This window comes from Bison bison, unplaced genomic scaffold (assembly GCF_000754665.1).
Source record: "Bison bison bison isolate TAMUID 2011002044 unplaced genomic scaffold, Bison_UMD1.0 scf7180017864280, whole genome shotgun sequence".
Classification (NCBI taxonomy): domain Eukaryota; kingdom Metazoa; phylum Chordata; class Mammalia; order Artiodactyla; family Bovidae; genus Bison; species Bison bison.
Window position 1 is genome coordinate 8,312,932 of NW_011494852.1, and position 16,555 is coordinate 8,329,486.

Consider the following 16,555-nt stretch of genomic DNA (forward strand, 5'->3'; position numbering starts at 1 on the left):
CCCCCAAGGCCCCAGCCTGTCCAGAGGCAGAAAGACAGGGAGAGAGTTCAGGAGCCACTCTCTCCAAAGGTGGGGACACACGTGACCCTGGTATCCTTAATCACCTTCCCTTAGCCTCTTTGACGGGGCAGGAACTGGATCCAATAGTTTGGGGGCACGTTGCCCACTCCACTCTCCTGGGGAGTAAGGTCGATGTCCTCAGGGGCCACGGGGCTGGCCACGGAGAAGTTCTGGAGGATGGTGGTGAAGAAGAGGAATAATTCGATGCGGGCAATGCCTTCACCAAGACAGATACGCTTCCCTGTGAGGACAGAACAGAGGTTCACAATGTGGACACATGGCACAGAATCTCGGATCACAGTGTATATCGGGAGCAGATACACATACTTTGCCTTGTCACACCCCAAAGCCCAGACACCTGTGTTCATTGCAACAAAGTTGTGTGGGATTAGCCTTTAACCTGTAGTCACGGTAGACTCTTAAGGGATTTCAAAACTCTCTGAAAGCCAGTGACAACTGTGGGGTGAATGTACCTTGCTCATTTTTCTGGGACAGAGTTTGTAAGCTTCTGTTCAATTTCCAGAGAGTTCTGTGGCTCCAGAGAATGGAAGGATGCTTGACTGTATGTGTGTGTTCATCTGCCTGCACATACAGACTGGTGCATATTTCTGACAATATTTTTCATGTCTGTCATACCTAATATGGGAAGAATGGTACCTATCTAGTAGGGCTCTTTTGAAGATAAAGAAGTTAGTGTTTTCTAAAATTTTTAGAGGACCTGACCAGTTCAGTTCAGTTCAGTTCAGTCGCTCAGTCGTATCCAGCTCTTTGCAACCCATAGACTGCAGCATGCCAGGCCTCCCTGTCCATCACCAAGTCCCGGAGTTTACCCAAACTCATGTCCATCGAGTCGGTGATGCAATCCAACCATCTCATCTTCTGTCATCCCCTTCTCCTCCCACCTTCAATCTTTCCCAGCATCAGGGTCTTTTCATATTAGTCAGTTCTTCTCATCATGTGGCCAAAGTATTGGAACTTCAGCTTCAGCATCACTCCTTCCAATGAATATTCAGGACTGATCTCCTTTAGGATGGACTGTTACTAAAGGCAAATGTAGTGAGTACCTGTGTTGGTTTCTGGGTGTGTGTAGTGGGGAGTTTGTATGCCAGGTGTGTCTCTGGCCCTATGTATATTTACATGTCTCCGTGTTTTCTCCTTATCTCAGCCTGGGAGCCATGGGCTCCAGGAGTTCTAAAAAAAAAAAAAAGTATGTAACATTGTGTGCAGGACTGATGGTCATGGGATGTGAGTGGACAGCTTCCACGAGATTCTCAGAGGGATATGGATCCCCCCCACCACAGTTCTAAGCCATGAACTTGGAGGGAAGTGAGAACGGAAGGAGCCAGAAGAAAGGCTGAGACCCTGACAGCCTCTCTCTTTTTAAAAAAATTTAATTTGATTTGATTTTTTTTGGCTGCACCGAGCGGCCTTTGAGAACCTCAGTTCCCTGACCAATGATCGAACCTTTAGTCCCTGCTGTGGAAGCCCAGAGTCAACCCCCGGATGACCAAGGAATTCCCCCTCAAGTCTTCCAAGTGGTTAGACTTTATGCCCATTGGAGGTAACTGGAGAAGGGTCTACATCTTCTAGGCTCATTTAGAAATTAAGACACAGGAGCATAACAATACTCAGAGTGGTGCTCCCAGCTGATTCTTCTCCTGTAACTGGTTCTGCAACAACGCTCTTCCAAGAACAGTCTGACTCCTGCTCCCTCCAACCCACTCCTTCCCATTACTCAGGCTCTGCAACTGGACACCCTCTGGCTCTTTCTCTCTGCCCATGGCCGTCTGCCTCAGTCTTTTTCTCTGTCTATACCTTCTGCCAGGCACTGTATTTTTCTTTTTCTCTTCCCTGTTCCGCCTTCTTGAATCTTATGTAACTCCCTTTCTCTGTCTATTTGAGTATGATTCTCCCTTCAGTGCCCTTGGTTTTTTCAGTCTCCCTGCACAATCTCTCCTTTCCTCTCCTTCAGTGTTTCTTCCTCGCTGCTTATGTCACTCTCTTTTCCTCTCTCTGTCTTACTCTTTCTCAGCCTCTTCTTTCTCCACCTCCCTCTATTACCTCATATTCACTCTAAGTCTCTTTCTAGTGTTATCTCTCCTGTCTTTCTCTGTCTCTCTCTCTCTCTGTTTCTCACTCACTCTATCTTTATCTGTCTGTCTGTCTCTGTTTTTGTTTGCCACATCTCTGCCTCTCTTAAAACTTAGGACAAGACTGTTTAATGGAGAAACTGACCCTCACCCACCACCCAGACCCCACAGGTCCCCTGGCTCTCACTGAAGAAGAACTAAGGAGGGAGGGGCCACCCCTGCTGATCCAGTGGAGAAGACTCCAAGCTCCCAATGCAAGGTAACTAGTTCGATCCCTGGTCGGGGAACTAGTAATAAGATTCCCACATACCGCAATCGAGCCTGTGCAGCAACTACTGAGTCCACATGCTCTAGAGCCCCTGCAACACAACACCCAGCGCAGCCAAAAATTTAGAAAGAAATGAGAGAGGAAGCCATTGCACTGGGCAGAGCTAGAGGCCCTGAGTCACTGGAGTCACCGGTGCGATTCAAAACTAGGGACTTGATGCTGGGGTCCACCTTCCTCCCCAAGGAGGAGAACCTGGGCATTGGGATTTCCTCTGGTTGGGGTCAAAGAGCAGAGAATAGGGAGAGAGTGAAATCAAAGCAGGTCAAGACCCTCCCTGGCTCCCTAGTTCCAGCAGAACAAATTCAGTCTTCCAGTCTTCAAGGCCCCACCCAGCTGAGCTCTTCACCCTTCTTGTTCAGTTGCTAAGTCGTGTCCAGCTCTTTGCGACCCTACAGACTGCAGCATGCCAGGCTTCCCTATCCTTTACCATCACTGAGAGTTTGCTCAAACTCATGTCCATTGAGTCAGTGATACTATCCAACCATCTCATCCTCTGTCGCCCTCCTCTCCTCCTGCCTTCAGTCTTTCCCAACATCGGGGTCTTTTCAAATGAGTCAGTTCTTCTCATCAGGTGGCCAAAGTATTGGAGCTTCAGCTTCAGCATCAGCCCTTCCAATGAATATTCAGGGTTGATTTCCTTTAGGATTGACTGGTTTGATCTACTTGCAGTCCAAGGGACTCTCAAGAGTCTTCTCTAGCATCAGAATTCAAAAGCATCCATTCTTCAGTGTTCAGCCTTCTTTATGGTCCATCTCTCACATCCATACATGACTAATGAAAAACCATAGCTTTGACTATATGGATCTTTGTCTGCAAAGTGACGTCTCTTATTTTTAATACACCGTCTAGGTTTGTCATGGCTTTTCTTCCAAGGAGCAAGCATCTTTTAATTTCATGGCTGCAATCATCATCTGCAGTGATTTTGGAGCCCAAGAAAATGAAATCTACCAGTTTCCACTTTCTCTCCATCTATTTGCCATGAAGTGATAGGACTGGATGCCATGATCTTCATATTTTAAATGTTCTGTCACCCTCATCAAGTGGCTCTTTAGTTCCTCTTCACTTATCTCTTCTTTGCCCTTCTCTTCTGTAACCCACATCCCAGTCTTCCTGAGTTCTTTTTCAGATGAGCCATGCCATCTCCACCTTCAGGCTCTGCCCTTGCTTCTCCCTCTGAGAGAACATGCCTTCCAGTGGCTGGTTGATACTCCCGCATGATGTCATAGCTTAGAAGACACTGTTTAGGGTAAGCTTTTCCTCACAGACCCACCAGGAGTAGTCAGTATTCCCTATTTGATGTTCCCCAAACCCCCATTACAGCAGTTATCATAATTACGATTCGTTACATGAATAAGAGTTGACCTCTGAGCACTTACTTTAGTCAAGGAGTTCTAAGCCCACTGCAACATTTATTCATTTAATTATAGATTTTTCTGTAACCTTATGACCCATGCTTATCTCCTTTGTTGGACTGTAAACTTCCTGGGGCAGGAACTGTGTCTCTTCATGACTTGTCTGATGCGTTATCTTCAACCTCTGATAAAATGTTCCGTTCATAGTGGTGCTCAACAGATTTGATGCCTGTGTGTAGAGAGGTGTAATTGTGTCCCTTACAGAGCTGTGCCTTTGGGATGTGATCTTGGTTCTCAAGCCCCCTCTAGTGTTGGTGTGAAGATGAGATGAGTTAATACAGGTAAAGCAACTGGCACAAAGAAACTGCTCAATGAACAAAGACCTCTCTTGGATTGTCTTCAAGAGGTCACGGCACCTGCAGTCTGGAATGCAGGCCCAGCTTACCTATGGAGAAGGGCATAAAAGCATCATTTTTCTTCACTACCCCGTTGGCATCCAGAAAGTGGTCAGGGTTGAAGTCATTTGGTTTCTCAAAGTAACACGATTCATGGAGAGCAGAGCTCAGGACGGGATAGACTTCTGTGCCCTGAGGGAGGGTCACAAGATTGAAAGATATCGCCATTTCCTCCCCAACCCACCCCTACACATAATGAACCAAGGGTGAGTGATAAAACCAAAAAGAGGTCAATGTTGGCAGATGAAGGAGAACCCAGGAGACCCACACAAGGTAGAGATGGGAGCCCAGTGAGGTGTTATACCTTGGGAAGGATGTACCCTCGGAAATGAGTGTCTTTAGTGACCATGTGGGGCACACCAATGGGGATGAGGTCCGCAAATCTCTGAATCTCATGGATGACTGCGTCCGTGTATGGCATTTGGGCTCTGTCATCCAGGGCTGGAGGGCGATATGAGCCAATCACCTGGTCAATCTCCTTTTGGATTCTCTCTGCACAGAAGAATGGGACCAGTGAACCTCATTTATATTCCTATGTTGGAACACAGTTCAGTGTTCTATGAACATTGGTCTGTTCATTTCCAGGCCAATGAGCCCAGAAAACATATAGGAAATGGTTAGGTCATTGGCACCCCTCTGAGTAACCAGCTTGGGGTAGGAGGAGCAATGGGAAAACTACAAGAATTTTCACTCTTTAATATCTAATGAATATTATGGATTTTCTCCCAACATACACAAGCAAACACACACACGTGAACCCCAGTTTTGCTCAGAATTTCAGACTAAAAACCCAAAGCTATGAACCTATCAAAGTTCCTCCTCTAAGATGAGTAAAAAATGAACTAATATTTATTGTGTGTATATTATAGATGAGGCACTGTACTAGGTCCTCAGGAATATAATTGTAAAACACATCAGTGGATTAACCCATGAACAACTGGATAAATAAATAAATACATCAAGCAGTAGATCAATTCATGAATGGAAAGACTGGTAAATGGAAGAATGCTAATGAATGGATGTATTATTAACTTATCAAAGATTAATTTATTACTAAATGATCCATAGACAAATAAATAAATGAACTTGATGAACCAATAACTCATATGAGTGGTTGGATGGCTAAATTTATGGAAGAACATTGTGAATGAATACATTTAAAGGAACAGGTAAACAGAGGAATAAGTGGGTGGTTGGATGGACTGAATGATAGATGTATAAATCAAGGTGAATAAATGAGTGAATTATTAAATAAATAAATGAAAAGATAGATGGATGAAGGATGAAGTGAAAAACAAGCGATGGAAGGATTAAGGTAGGTAACCTAGTTTTAGAAAAACAGATGGATGGATGAATGAATGAAGGAACAGATGAATCAGCGACAAACAGTTCATTCAATGAATTGCTATTTCAAATGATCAACAGATGAATCAGTTTGTCCAAATAAAGCATGGATATATATATATCCTAGATGAGTCATAGATGAAAGAATCTGAGTGCACAGGTTGATTGATGAGTTGAAAGGACAGATGGATAAATGATGGGTCAATCTTTAAATGATAGGAAAAACAGTGGGAAAACAGATTGACAGATTTTTTTTTTTTGGTGATGCTGCACTACTTGCCAAATCTTAGTTTCCTGACCAGGGATTGAACCCAGGGCCATGGTAGTGAAAGCACTGAGTCCTAACCACTGCACCTCCAGGGAACTCCCCAAATTGACAGATTCTTCATTAATCCTTCTACCAACAGGGCTGGCTTAGTTGGGTAGATCATTCAAGACCTGCACTGCTCAGGGGACTTCCCTGGTGGTCCAGTGGTTAAGACTGCACACTGCCACAGCATGAGGTGCAAATTCCATCCCTGGTCAGGGGCCAAGTGAAAAACAAAAACCAAAACAACCCTCAGGGCTCCTGGTATAAGAGGGGGATGCTGCCTCTCTCATTCACCAAAGACCTCTAGCCCCATTTCTGTACCTGCAAAGGGGTCAGAACCCCCTCCCCAGTGTCTGCCCCCAGCTCGCCCACCTGTGATGTGGGGGTATTTGAGCATGAGCAGGAACCCATAGCGGAGCGTGGTGCTGGTTGTCTCCGTGCCAGCAAAGAAGAGAGACAGAACAGACATGATGAGGTTCTGATGATCGAACTGGCTTTGGGGGTTGGACTTATCCTGAAACCAGATGGGTGGGGTTCACATCAGGGGAGGCCGGGGGCCCTGCTGTCCACCCCTCTTCTCTCCGGGTCCCTCCACCTGGTTCTGGGTCTCACACCGTCTGGCCCTTCCCCCTTTCCTCTATGCTCTGTGTGTCCCACCATCTCTCTATCTCGGTCTCAATCACTCTTCGCTCTGTCTTGCTCTGTTTCAATCATCTTGCATCTCTTTGGTGTGTTTGTCCCCCTTCCTCTCCCAGTCTCTTTCTGCCTCTGTGACTTTTTCACCAGCTGCTGTAGTTTTCCCCCTTGTCCTGTATTTCCCGTACCTCTGTCTCCTCACTACCATCTCCCCGCTCTTTCCTCTCTCCCTCTGCTCCCTTCCGAATCTCCCCTTCCCTCTCCCTCCCGCCACTGCTCTACTCCTTTCCCGTCCCTTCTCACTCTGCATCTTTTGTTCTCCTGCCTTCCACCCCCATTGCCTCTCCCAAATCCCACTTTTTCCATGCGGAGCAGGTAGCAGTCAATGAAATCCCGGGGGGCGTTGGGGTCGAGGGTCTCACGGTGCTGCTCCACACTGCGGCCAATGAAGACGTTGATTTCCTGCAGGTTTTTGTAGATTTGCCTGTGTGAGCCAGGAAAGTACTTCAAGAAGCTGGAGTAGAGCTCGAACAGCTGCAGGAGAGAAGGGGCTGTGAGGCCCTTGCCGGGTTGAGCTAGCCAGTCACAGGGAGGGACAGCCCTTCTGGCCCCCAGTACCTTCACAAGGATCTCTGTTTTCCTGTCTCTCTCTCCATCTCTCTCTGCCTCTCTGGGGTATCTTGGTCTCCCTGTCTCTGTCTCTCTCTCCACCTCTCAGCCTCTGTCTCCCTCTGGCTCTTACTCTGTATCTGAGCCCCTCACTCACTGCTTCTGTGTCTCCTTTGTGTAAGAGATCACATTTTTCTCTTTCTGCATCCTTCCCCCTCTCCTTGTGTCTTCTTGTTAGTCTCTCACCCACCTGTCTCTCTCTCCTTTCCACCTCTCCTCATCTCCATGGGTCTCCTGCTCATCCACCCTCTGGCCTGTCCCTGCCTACCCCAGCCATTTTATCTGTTCTGCTCAAACCTCTCTCTGTCTCTTTCCACCTGTTGCATCATCCTTGCTGTGTCAGGCGTTGATATCATGATGCTTACACAGAATGAAGCTGCTGACTATTTGGGAGCATATGTCTATTGCTTTGCCTAACGAGAAATGTAACATCTAACTTGTTGCCAACAATTGCAAAAAATGCAGGATAGTATAAATTATAATGTGGAATTCCTCCTTCACCTATCCTTCTAGAGATAACATAGTTAACTGTTCGGCAGATCTCCTTTCAGACTTTTCCCCTCTCTGTGGTTCTCTGTGAGAGGAGAAAATTGAAACCGCATGTTGGACTTGTGCAAGTACTCATCTGAAGCTCCTTCCAGATTTTCCAGGCCTGACTCTCCACTAGGAGGTCATGGGAATTTGTATTTTTGATATTCGTTCCTGTGACTCTGACCTGCACTTTTGGTTGAGAACAACAGCCAGGCAGACTTTTCTGAAGTTTCACTTTTTAACTTAACATACAATAGGGGTGGGGCTTCCCTGGTGGCCCAGAAGGTAAAGAATCTGCCTACAATCTGTCTGGGTTAGATCCCTGGGTCGGGAAGATCCCCTGGAGGAGGAAATGCAACCCCTTCCAGCATTCATGCCTGGAGAACTGCACGGACAGAGGAGCCTGGCAGGCTACAGTCCTTGCGATCACAGAGTCAGACACGACTGAGGTACTAACACTTTCACTTTTCACAATAGGGGTATTTCTAGGTTAATTGGGAAAGACAAACTTTATCATTTTGTTTTAAAAGAGGAGCATGTTCATGTGTGTGTCTTTGATTCCTCTTTCTGTTTCTCCCTCCTCCATTACTCCCTTTTCTTCCTCTTACTCTCTCAGTTCTTGTCTCACCATCTCTCCCTTCCCCCAGGTCTCTGTGTCCCTGTCTCTCTCTCTCTCTCTATGTGTTGTCTTTGCCCCTCTTCTGGCTGGAAGCTGCATTTCCGGTTCACAAAAGCAAATCACCCCTCTCCCCTGCCTGGATGTCCACTCGAGCTCTGCCCTCTCAGACCTGGCTGGACAGGGAGCTGATGAGCACGAAAGATTGGAATAACAACTCCAGCAGCCTCAGGAACTCAGGATCTCTGTAATCAAAGCGTTTTCCAAAGACAATGGAGCAGATGATGTTGGCGGTGATGGAGTGGAAGTAGAAGACAGGATCCTGGAGGGCTCCTAGAGGGAAAGGAGTGGGTGACAGGGCACAGACTCAAATGCCTGGGGAGCTGTCTCTGTGTGACTCTCCTCTGTCACTCAGTCACAATGAATAAAGGGAAAAACACACACACACACACACACACACACACACACACATCATAACAGCCAACACTCGCTAGCCTGGAAGTTGTGCCAGGCCCTATTCTAAGCACTTCACATATTATTGTATTAAATTCTCATCTCAGTCCTGTGAAGAAGGTGCAGAGCAGGTGTTCAATCAATTGCATGTGCCATTTACAAAGCTCTGTTCTCCTGGTTCCTTAACTGTCCACCCTGCACCCCACCCCCTGCCATCTTTTTTGTCCACCTCTAGAGTTCTCTGGTCTTTTAGGAACTGTTCTGCACTTGATTGTTGATGTTTAGATGTGCCAAGCTCACCCCAGTCAGAGGGAGGGTGGGCTGTGCACCCAGGAGTGTCAGGTCAGTGCAGTCTCTCTCCCTGGGTCTCGCCTGGCCATCATCTCTTGTTCCCTTGCACACCCTTTCCTGAGCCTGTCTGTCTCTCTCTAACCTTCGTGCCTCAGTTTCTCTCTGCCGTTGCTCCTTCCTGCCTCTCTGAGTCTCTTCTCTTTTTGGCTCAGTCCCTCCCTCTCTCTCTTTCTTCCTCTCTGTGTCTCCATCTGAATCCCTCTGTCTCCTCTGGTCTCCCTTCTGAGTCCCTCCGTCCTTATACCTCTATAGCTCCCTGTGGCTCTGCCTCTTCTTCCCAAACTCTCCATTTATGTCTCAAAATCTCTTAAGAAAGCATCTTGTCACCTCTATATCTCAGACACACGTTTCTGAGGAATCCTAAACCCACCGGAAGTGCCCACCCGACTTCCTAAGAGCAGAAAACCCTGACTGCCCCTCTTGCTCACTGCCAGTTGTTCACCCAAAGAAAGGAAAACACAGTTTGTCCTTTAAAAAAAAAAAAAATCTGTAGTTTTCTCTTTTTCTCTCTTTACTTTCTTTTTACTGAAGTCACATTTTGGCCCTTGACAGATACAATCAGACCATGAACTGGTTCCCTTGAACACAGGCAATTAACGTGCTATTTACTGTCTGAGTCGTCTTCGAGTTCCTCTTGACACTACACTTCCGAATCTCTCCTGCCCCTGCATTTCTCACCTACCCACCTCTGCCCCTTCTCTCTGCCCCTCTCTCTGTCCCTGCTCCTCTGACGGTCTCCCAAGCTCTGTCTCCTCTCTGTCTCTACATCTCTCTCTCTACCCAACTATACCCTCTGTCTTTGGGCTACAGTCCTCTCGCAGCTTCCCGTGTTTCTCTCCTGCCCACCCCCGCCCCAGGGCTCACCCTGGGATTTCCGAAGCTCCTCCACCAGACACTGAGCCTCCTCCTGAATCCGCTCCTCCACGCCCCGCTTTCCCATCCCGAAGTCCCTCATGGTGGCCAGAGAGAATCGCCGAAGGGCCTTCCAACGTTCCCCATTGGCAAAGACAACACCTGGGGTTTAGGAGAGGCTTGGGTTGCAGAGGAATTTTCAAGGAGACTCTGGGTCCCGCTCCACCCTTTCCCTTCCCTTCCCAGCCTCATGCACCCCAATCCCCATCCTCCATCCCCTGTCCCTTCCCAGTGGCCCTGAGGTCCTTACCGTATCCCTGGAAAATTGGGTCAACAACGGCGATCTTCGCTCGGCCAGAGAAGACCTCGGCCTGGTCCACCAGGGCCTCCCGAATGGCCTCTGTCCCGCATATTATGACCACTGGCCTTGGCCCCAGGTACACCGTGAAGACATCCCCATATTTCTGTTGGAACTGCCAAGCACACCCACAGCCAGTGTTGCTATTAGTCAGTATGCACCTCTGTCGCCATCTCCAGTTTTAAACCAGTAAAACACTTGTGTGTGTGTGTGTTAGTCGTTTCTGACTCTTTGTGACCCCATAGACTGTAGCCCACCAGACTTCTCTATCCATGGAATTCTCCAGGCAAGAATACTTGAATGGGTTGCCATGCCCTTCTCCAGGGGATCTTCCCAACCCAGGGATCAAACCTGGGTCTCCTGTATTGCAAGCAAACTCTTTACCATCTGAGCCACCAAGGAAGCCCTAAAACACTTATATATAGATTGGTAATTAAACACTTGCATATAGATTAATAACTAGCCACTGCCCCAAGACCTTACACCCTAGTCTGCCTTTTTGCTTCCCAGAACCCAGCGATTAAAAGATTAACCCATGATCCAGCCCAGTCCACAGTGTTCAGCTTGGTTGGTGTCTTAAGCAGCGTGTGTGTGCTAAGTCACTTCAGTTGTGTCCAACTCTTTATGATCCTATGGACCATAGTCCGCCAGACTCCTCTATCCATAGGATTCTTGAGGCAAGAATACTGGGGTGGGTTGCCATGCTGTCCTCCAGGGGATCTTTCTGACCCAGGGATCGAACCAACGTCTCTTACATCTCCTGCATTGACAAGTGGGTTCTTTACCACTAGCACCACCTGGAAAGCCCCCTAAGAAGCACAGATGGTTAAATATTCCTATTAATAATTTCACCCAAGCCCAGGTGGAGAAGGCAATGGCACCCCACTCCAGTACTCTTGCCTGGAAAATCCCATGGATGGAGGAGCCTGGTGGGCTGCAGTCCATGGGGTCGCTGAGAGTTGGACAGGACTGAGCAACTTCTCTTTCACTTTTCACTTTCATGCATTGGAGAAGGAAATGGCAACCCACTCCAGTGTTCTTGCCTGGAGAATCCCAGGGACGGGGGAGCCTGGTGGGCCGCCGTCTATGGGGTCGCACAGAGTCGGACACGACTGAAGTGACTTAGCAGCAGCAGGTGATATTAGTTGAATCTGGTGAGATCTCCCTGGCATCTCAACTAAAGAATCATCCTTCTTGGAACTTCCCTGGTGGTCCACTGGCTAAGACTCCGAGCTCCCAATGCAGGGGCCCATGTTCAATCCCTGCTCAGGGAACTGGATCCCACTAAGCTTTTGCATGCTGCAGTGAAAAGCAGCTAAGACCTAGCACAAGCAAAATAAATAAAATATTTTTTAAAAAACCATCCTTCTTGTGACCCACCTTCAACCCCCATCTGCCTCCTGGCAATTTGCCCAGAGAACCACCCAACCACTTGGGAGGCATGAAGGTAAAGTGATGGCCTTCTGGGGGTTATCATGAAATTTGAAAAAGTCATAACATCAAGTCTTGCCACTGGGCCAACAGCTCAATAGTATTTATTGAAGCTGGAGGCATGTATGCTGAGTAACTCAGCCACTTCATTCCCAGAAACACACTCAACTAAAATGCATACAAGTGCTCAGCAAAATAAAACACAAGGAGATTCATAGATGCCTTATAATAAAATGTTCTGCAACATAGGGAATAAACAACTAGTGATGAATTCATATCGTGGACTACTATGCAACCATGAAAATGAACAAACCACTGCTGCAAGCAACAAGAATGAAACTCACAGATGTAATGTGCAGTGAAAGCAACTAGACCCAGAAGAGTTCCTATGCCATAATTGTATTTATATGAAATTCAGAAACAGATAACAGGAAATTATGGTGTCAGAATAATAGGAGGGTAGTGACTGGAAGGGGGACTGAAGAAGGTTTCTGGGCATGAGCCAAGTTCTTATGTATCTGTACGTCAACTCTATTAGTATCTTCATTTGAGAAAATTCACTGAACTGAGCACTCAGGATTTGTGTACTTTACCCTAAAGGTTAAACTTCAATTACAAATTGACTTACAGAAGAAGAAAGACAAACAGCATATGATATCACTTATATGTGGAATCTAAACTATGACACAGTCAGGGAACTAAGACTCTGCATGCTGCACAACGTGGCCAAAGAAATAATAATTAAATTAAGGTAACAGTGTAAAAAAGAAAGAAAAAGTGACACAAATGAAACAAATATGACACAAATGAACATCCCTAGGAAACAGAAACAGTTGTTGTCGAGGGGGAGGCCATGTGAATGGAGTGGGAGGTGGGGCATAGCAGATGTAGGCTTTTACATATGGAATGGATAGACAATCAAGTCCTATTGTATAGCACAGGGAACTATATTCAATACCCTGAGATAAATCATAATGGAAAAGAAGATTTTTAAAAAGGAATGCATATATATGTGCAACTGAATCACTTTGCTCTACAGCAGAAATCAGCAAAACTTGGTAAATCAACGATACTGCCATTTCAAAAATTGATTTAAAAAGTTGACTTAAAATTATAAAAAGGTTAAGTGTATTGAAAACTCTCTCACAGTGATCTCTGCAAACTTCCTTTCCTGTGTTACCCACAATCCTTTCACTACACACCCCACCCTATCTTGAAACCAGAGCTGTCTGATTACAAGGTAAATTGATTAATATCCCTAACCTGTGTCAAACCATCTAGCACTCCTACTACCCTGAAAGTAAGACCTGAAGTTTCCCCATAGTGGACAGAGCCCCCATGATGTTGCCCCATTACCCCTCTGATATCTCCACCCACACACACACAGATCCTTTGATTGCACAGATCCAGGTTCCCTGTGGCTCCCCAAACATGCTGAGCTTGCTCCTGCTTCTGAGTTTTGGAACTGATACCTGTCGCTCATTGATATCTTCCACAGGCATCTTTCAGGGTGTCTGATCAGCAACAAGGCAAGATGGAGCCTTTCCTTCGCCACTCATTCTAAAGTAGCTTCAAGGAACTCCTGTCACTTTTAAAATATATATATTTATTTTTAATCAGAGGATAATGACTTTACAACATTATGTTGATTTCTGCCATATGTCAACATGAATCAGTCGTAGGTACACCTATGTCCCCTCCCTCTTGAACCTCCTTCCCACCTCCCGCCCCATCCCACTCCTCTAGGTTGTCACAGAGCCCTGGTTTGTAGCTCCCGCCACTCTTGAGAATATCACCTTGCTTTATTTTAATCACAGTTCTTACCAACCTAATATGTCCTTCTCTGTTTGTGTGCCCTAATGCCACACCACCAATGCCCAGAACATTTTCTGGCACACAGAAGGTGCCCAGTAAGTTACCATTGAATGAATGAATAGATTGAGTATTAATGAGCACTTGCTGTATACCAAGCTCTATGCACTGTCTAGTCCTCACAACTCTCTTATGAGGCAGGCATTCTTATCATCACGACCTCATCTTGCTGAAGAGAAGCTAAGATTCAATGAGTAAGAGTTGAATCTGGAACACAAACCCTCATCTGTCTGACTCCAGAGGATTTGGAAATAAATCATGACACCTACTAACCTACGACCTCTTTCTCTCCCTCCCTCCATCTGTCTCTCTCAACCTCTCTCTCGCTCTCCAAAGACGCAATGAGAATGGAGGATCATGGGGAAATTCCCTGGTGGCCCAGTGGTTGGAATTCCAAGCTCCCACTGTAGGGGGTACGAGTTCAATCCCTGGTTGGGGAATTAAGATCCCACATGCCCACATGACAGGACCGGGAAAAAAGAGGATCACGGACACACAGAGGATCCTTGCGAGGACTATAGAAGAGATTTAGGGGGTCTGGAGCTAGCAAAAATTTATGCAAAATATCTGTGAATATTTGTGGGGGAGGGGATCCATCGTGCCTTAAACTCCCAAAGGATTTAGTGATCCCCAAGTTGTCAGGAGACCCAGGAGAAGGGGTTTTGATCCCTGGGTGGGGAAGATCCCCTGGAGTAGAACATGGCAACCCACACCAGTATTCCTGCCTGGAGAATCCCATGGACAGAGCAGCCTGCCAGTCTACAGTCCATGGGGTCACAAAGAGTCGGACACAACTGAGTATGCATGTGATAACAATAAATAAAATAACAAAGTGTTAGGCACTTCCGTCTATGAAGGAGAAGAAAAGGCCTCCATGCTGGACTCGCACATCCCCTCTGTGAAGTCCCAGGGTGTAAGTACGGACCAGTGCCTTCCCTGGGCTGCCCTCACTATCTATTTCTCTAAGGTGAGGGCGACACCTCTTCTGGCCCACGAGGTGCTGTAACCGAGACCTGATGAATTCCCTCCACGATACAAATAAATCCTAGCCACATAGTTCTGAGTGAAGAAACTAAGTCCAGGTGTTTCCACAAAAGTCGTGGTGTTTACCCTTGTGATGAAAATGAAATAATACCCACTTGGGGGCTCCATGTCTGTGATAAAACACTCTCCCTTAAAATCAAAGGGTGGTCCAGTGGTTAAAAATCCAGTTTCCAATGCAGAGGACACAGTTTCGATCCCTGGTCGGGAAACTAAGATCCCACATGCCACAGAGGAACTAAACTGGAGGGCTGCAACTAGAGAGCGCTTGAGCTCTGAGCCTGCACACTCTAGAGCCCATGGACTACAGCAAGTGAACCTGGCACACCACAACTAGAAGAAGTTTGCACACCACAACAAAGAACCAGCGGAGCTCAGCAACAACAAAAATTAAACAGATGACAAGCCCAAGACTCAGGAGTGTGGTCACTGCAGGGTTGGGGGGAGGGGACAGAGGCACCTGGGGCTGCTGGAAGTTACTGTCAAGTGTTCCCTAAGCCTAACCTGTTGGGATGTGGGCTCACAGGTGTAGATTACATGGTGCATGTGCTCGGTTGCTCGGTCACATCTGACTCCTTGCAGCCCCATGGACTGTAGCCCCTCAGGCTCCTCTGTCCACGGAATTTTCCAGGCAAGACTACTGGAGTGGGTTGCCATTTCCTACTCCAAGGGATATTCCCAACCGAGGATTCGAACCCACTGACAGGCAGATTCTTTACCATTGCACCACCTGGGAAGCCCATGGATTACATTATTAATACATAAATAGATCATCAATCAGGAAATCATGCCTAGAGAGCAGTGATACAGGACCTGGTAAACACTCCAGTGTCAGCTACTCATTGCACATTAATGTTTATGATTAGTAAGAACTTTGGACTTGGCCTCTCGTTCCATTCTCCCTCCCTCCTCCTCTTTGTCTGGTGCTGGCTGGGACTAATCTTTGTCAGCTTTTGTTGCCAGAGGAGAAACCTATTGACAGGTACTACCACCTCTTTTCTCCCTCTCTCCCAAGTCTCTGCCTTGGGAGAAGGGGACAGAGGAGCAGGGATTTCTATACCCCTGGCTCACACCCAGACACCTCTTCATGCCCGCCTACCCTCTCCAGGGACAGTGCCCACACACTTCCATATGAGCAAGGGACACCTCTGACTGCCTGATCCACCACACTTCAGCTCCACATCCCTTCCTCACCGAACTTCCCACAGCCCACCCCTGAGCCTAGAAGGATGCCTCACATCTGCTGGTGAATGATCCCCAAGGACGGAGGCAAGGAGCCACCCTCAGATCCCGCCCACCTGAGTCTCACCCTCAGGAAGGATTTGAGCAGGCCTTTTCTGTCCATCTGCAGAAGGTTCCCCAGGAAGGGCAGAGGACGGGGGCCAGGCGGGAGGCGGCCATGGGCCTTTGGGCGGCCTCTGGCCAGGAGGACCAAGAGTCCGGTGAGCAGAGCAAAGAGAAGGAGCACGCTGAGCTCCATGGCCGAAGTCCGACGGTCTTCCAACCTGCTGGGCTTCTGGCTGAGCCTTTTATACTAAGCCTGCGCCAACACCCAGTTATGTAACACCATCCATTCCCTGGTGTCCTTCGAGAGTCTGAACTCAAAAGAGAAGGAGCACACACTTCCTGCTCTGACAGTCAGCTGACCTTCTCCCCTGATACCTCTACAGCCCTTCCCTAGATGCTAGCAGAGACACCATGGTAGCAATAACAAGGTCCGCATAAGCCTGTTTACTTTGTGGGTATGGAGAGAACTTGTTGTCTCCTTGCTTTAGCTGTGTTAGTGGGTTTGTGTTTACATACTTT

The 16,555-nt window shown here is 47.3% G+C and overlaps 1 protein-coding gene across 1 annotated transcript; it reads right to left on the bottom strand.

Annotated features, from left to right (window-relative positions):
* Nucleotides 1-11: 11 nt before the first annotated feature.
* Nucleotides 12-16,317, bottom strand: LOC104995377 (cytochrome P450 2B4-like). Its single transcript, XM_010849258.1, has 9 exons — nt 16,059-16,317; nt 10,358-10,520; nt 10,060-10,209; nt 8,564-8,724; nt 6,933-7,109; nt 6,312-6,453; nt 4,590-4,777; nt 4,276-4,417; nt 12-301 (listed from the first exon to the last, which is right to left on the bottom strand). The coding sequence occupies exons 1-9, from the start codon at nt 16,227-16,229 to the stop codon at nt 111-113; spliced, it is 1,485 nt and encodes a 494-aa protein (XP_010847560.1). The 5' UTR covers nt 16,230-16,317; the 3' UTR covers nt 12-110.
* Between the last annotated feature and the right edge of the window lie 238 nt (nt 16,318-16,555).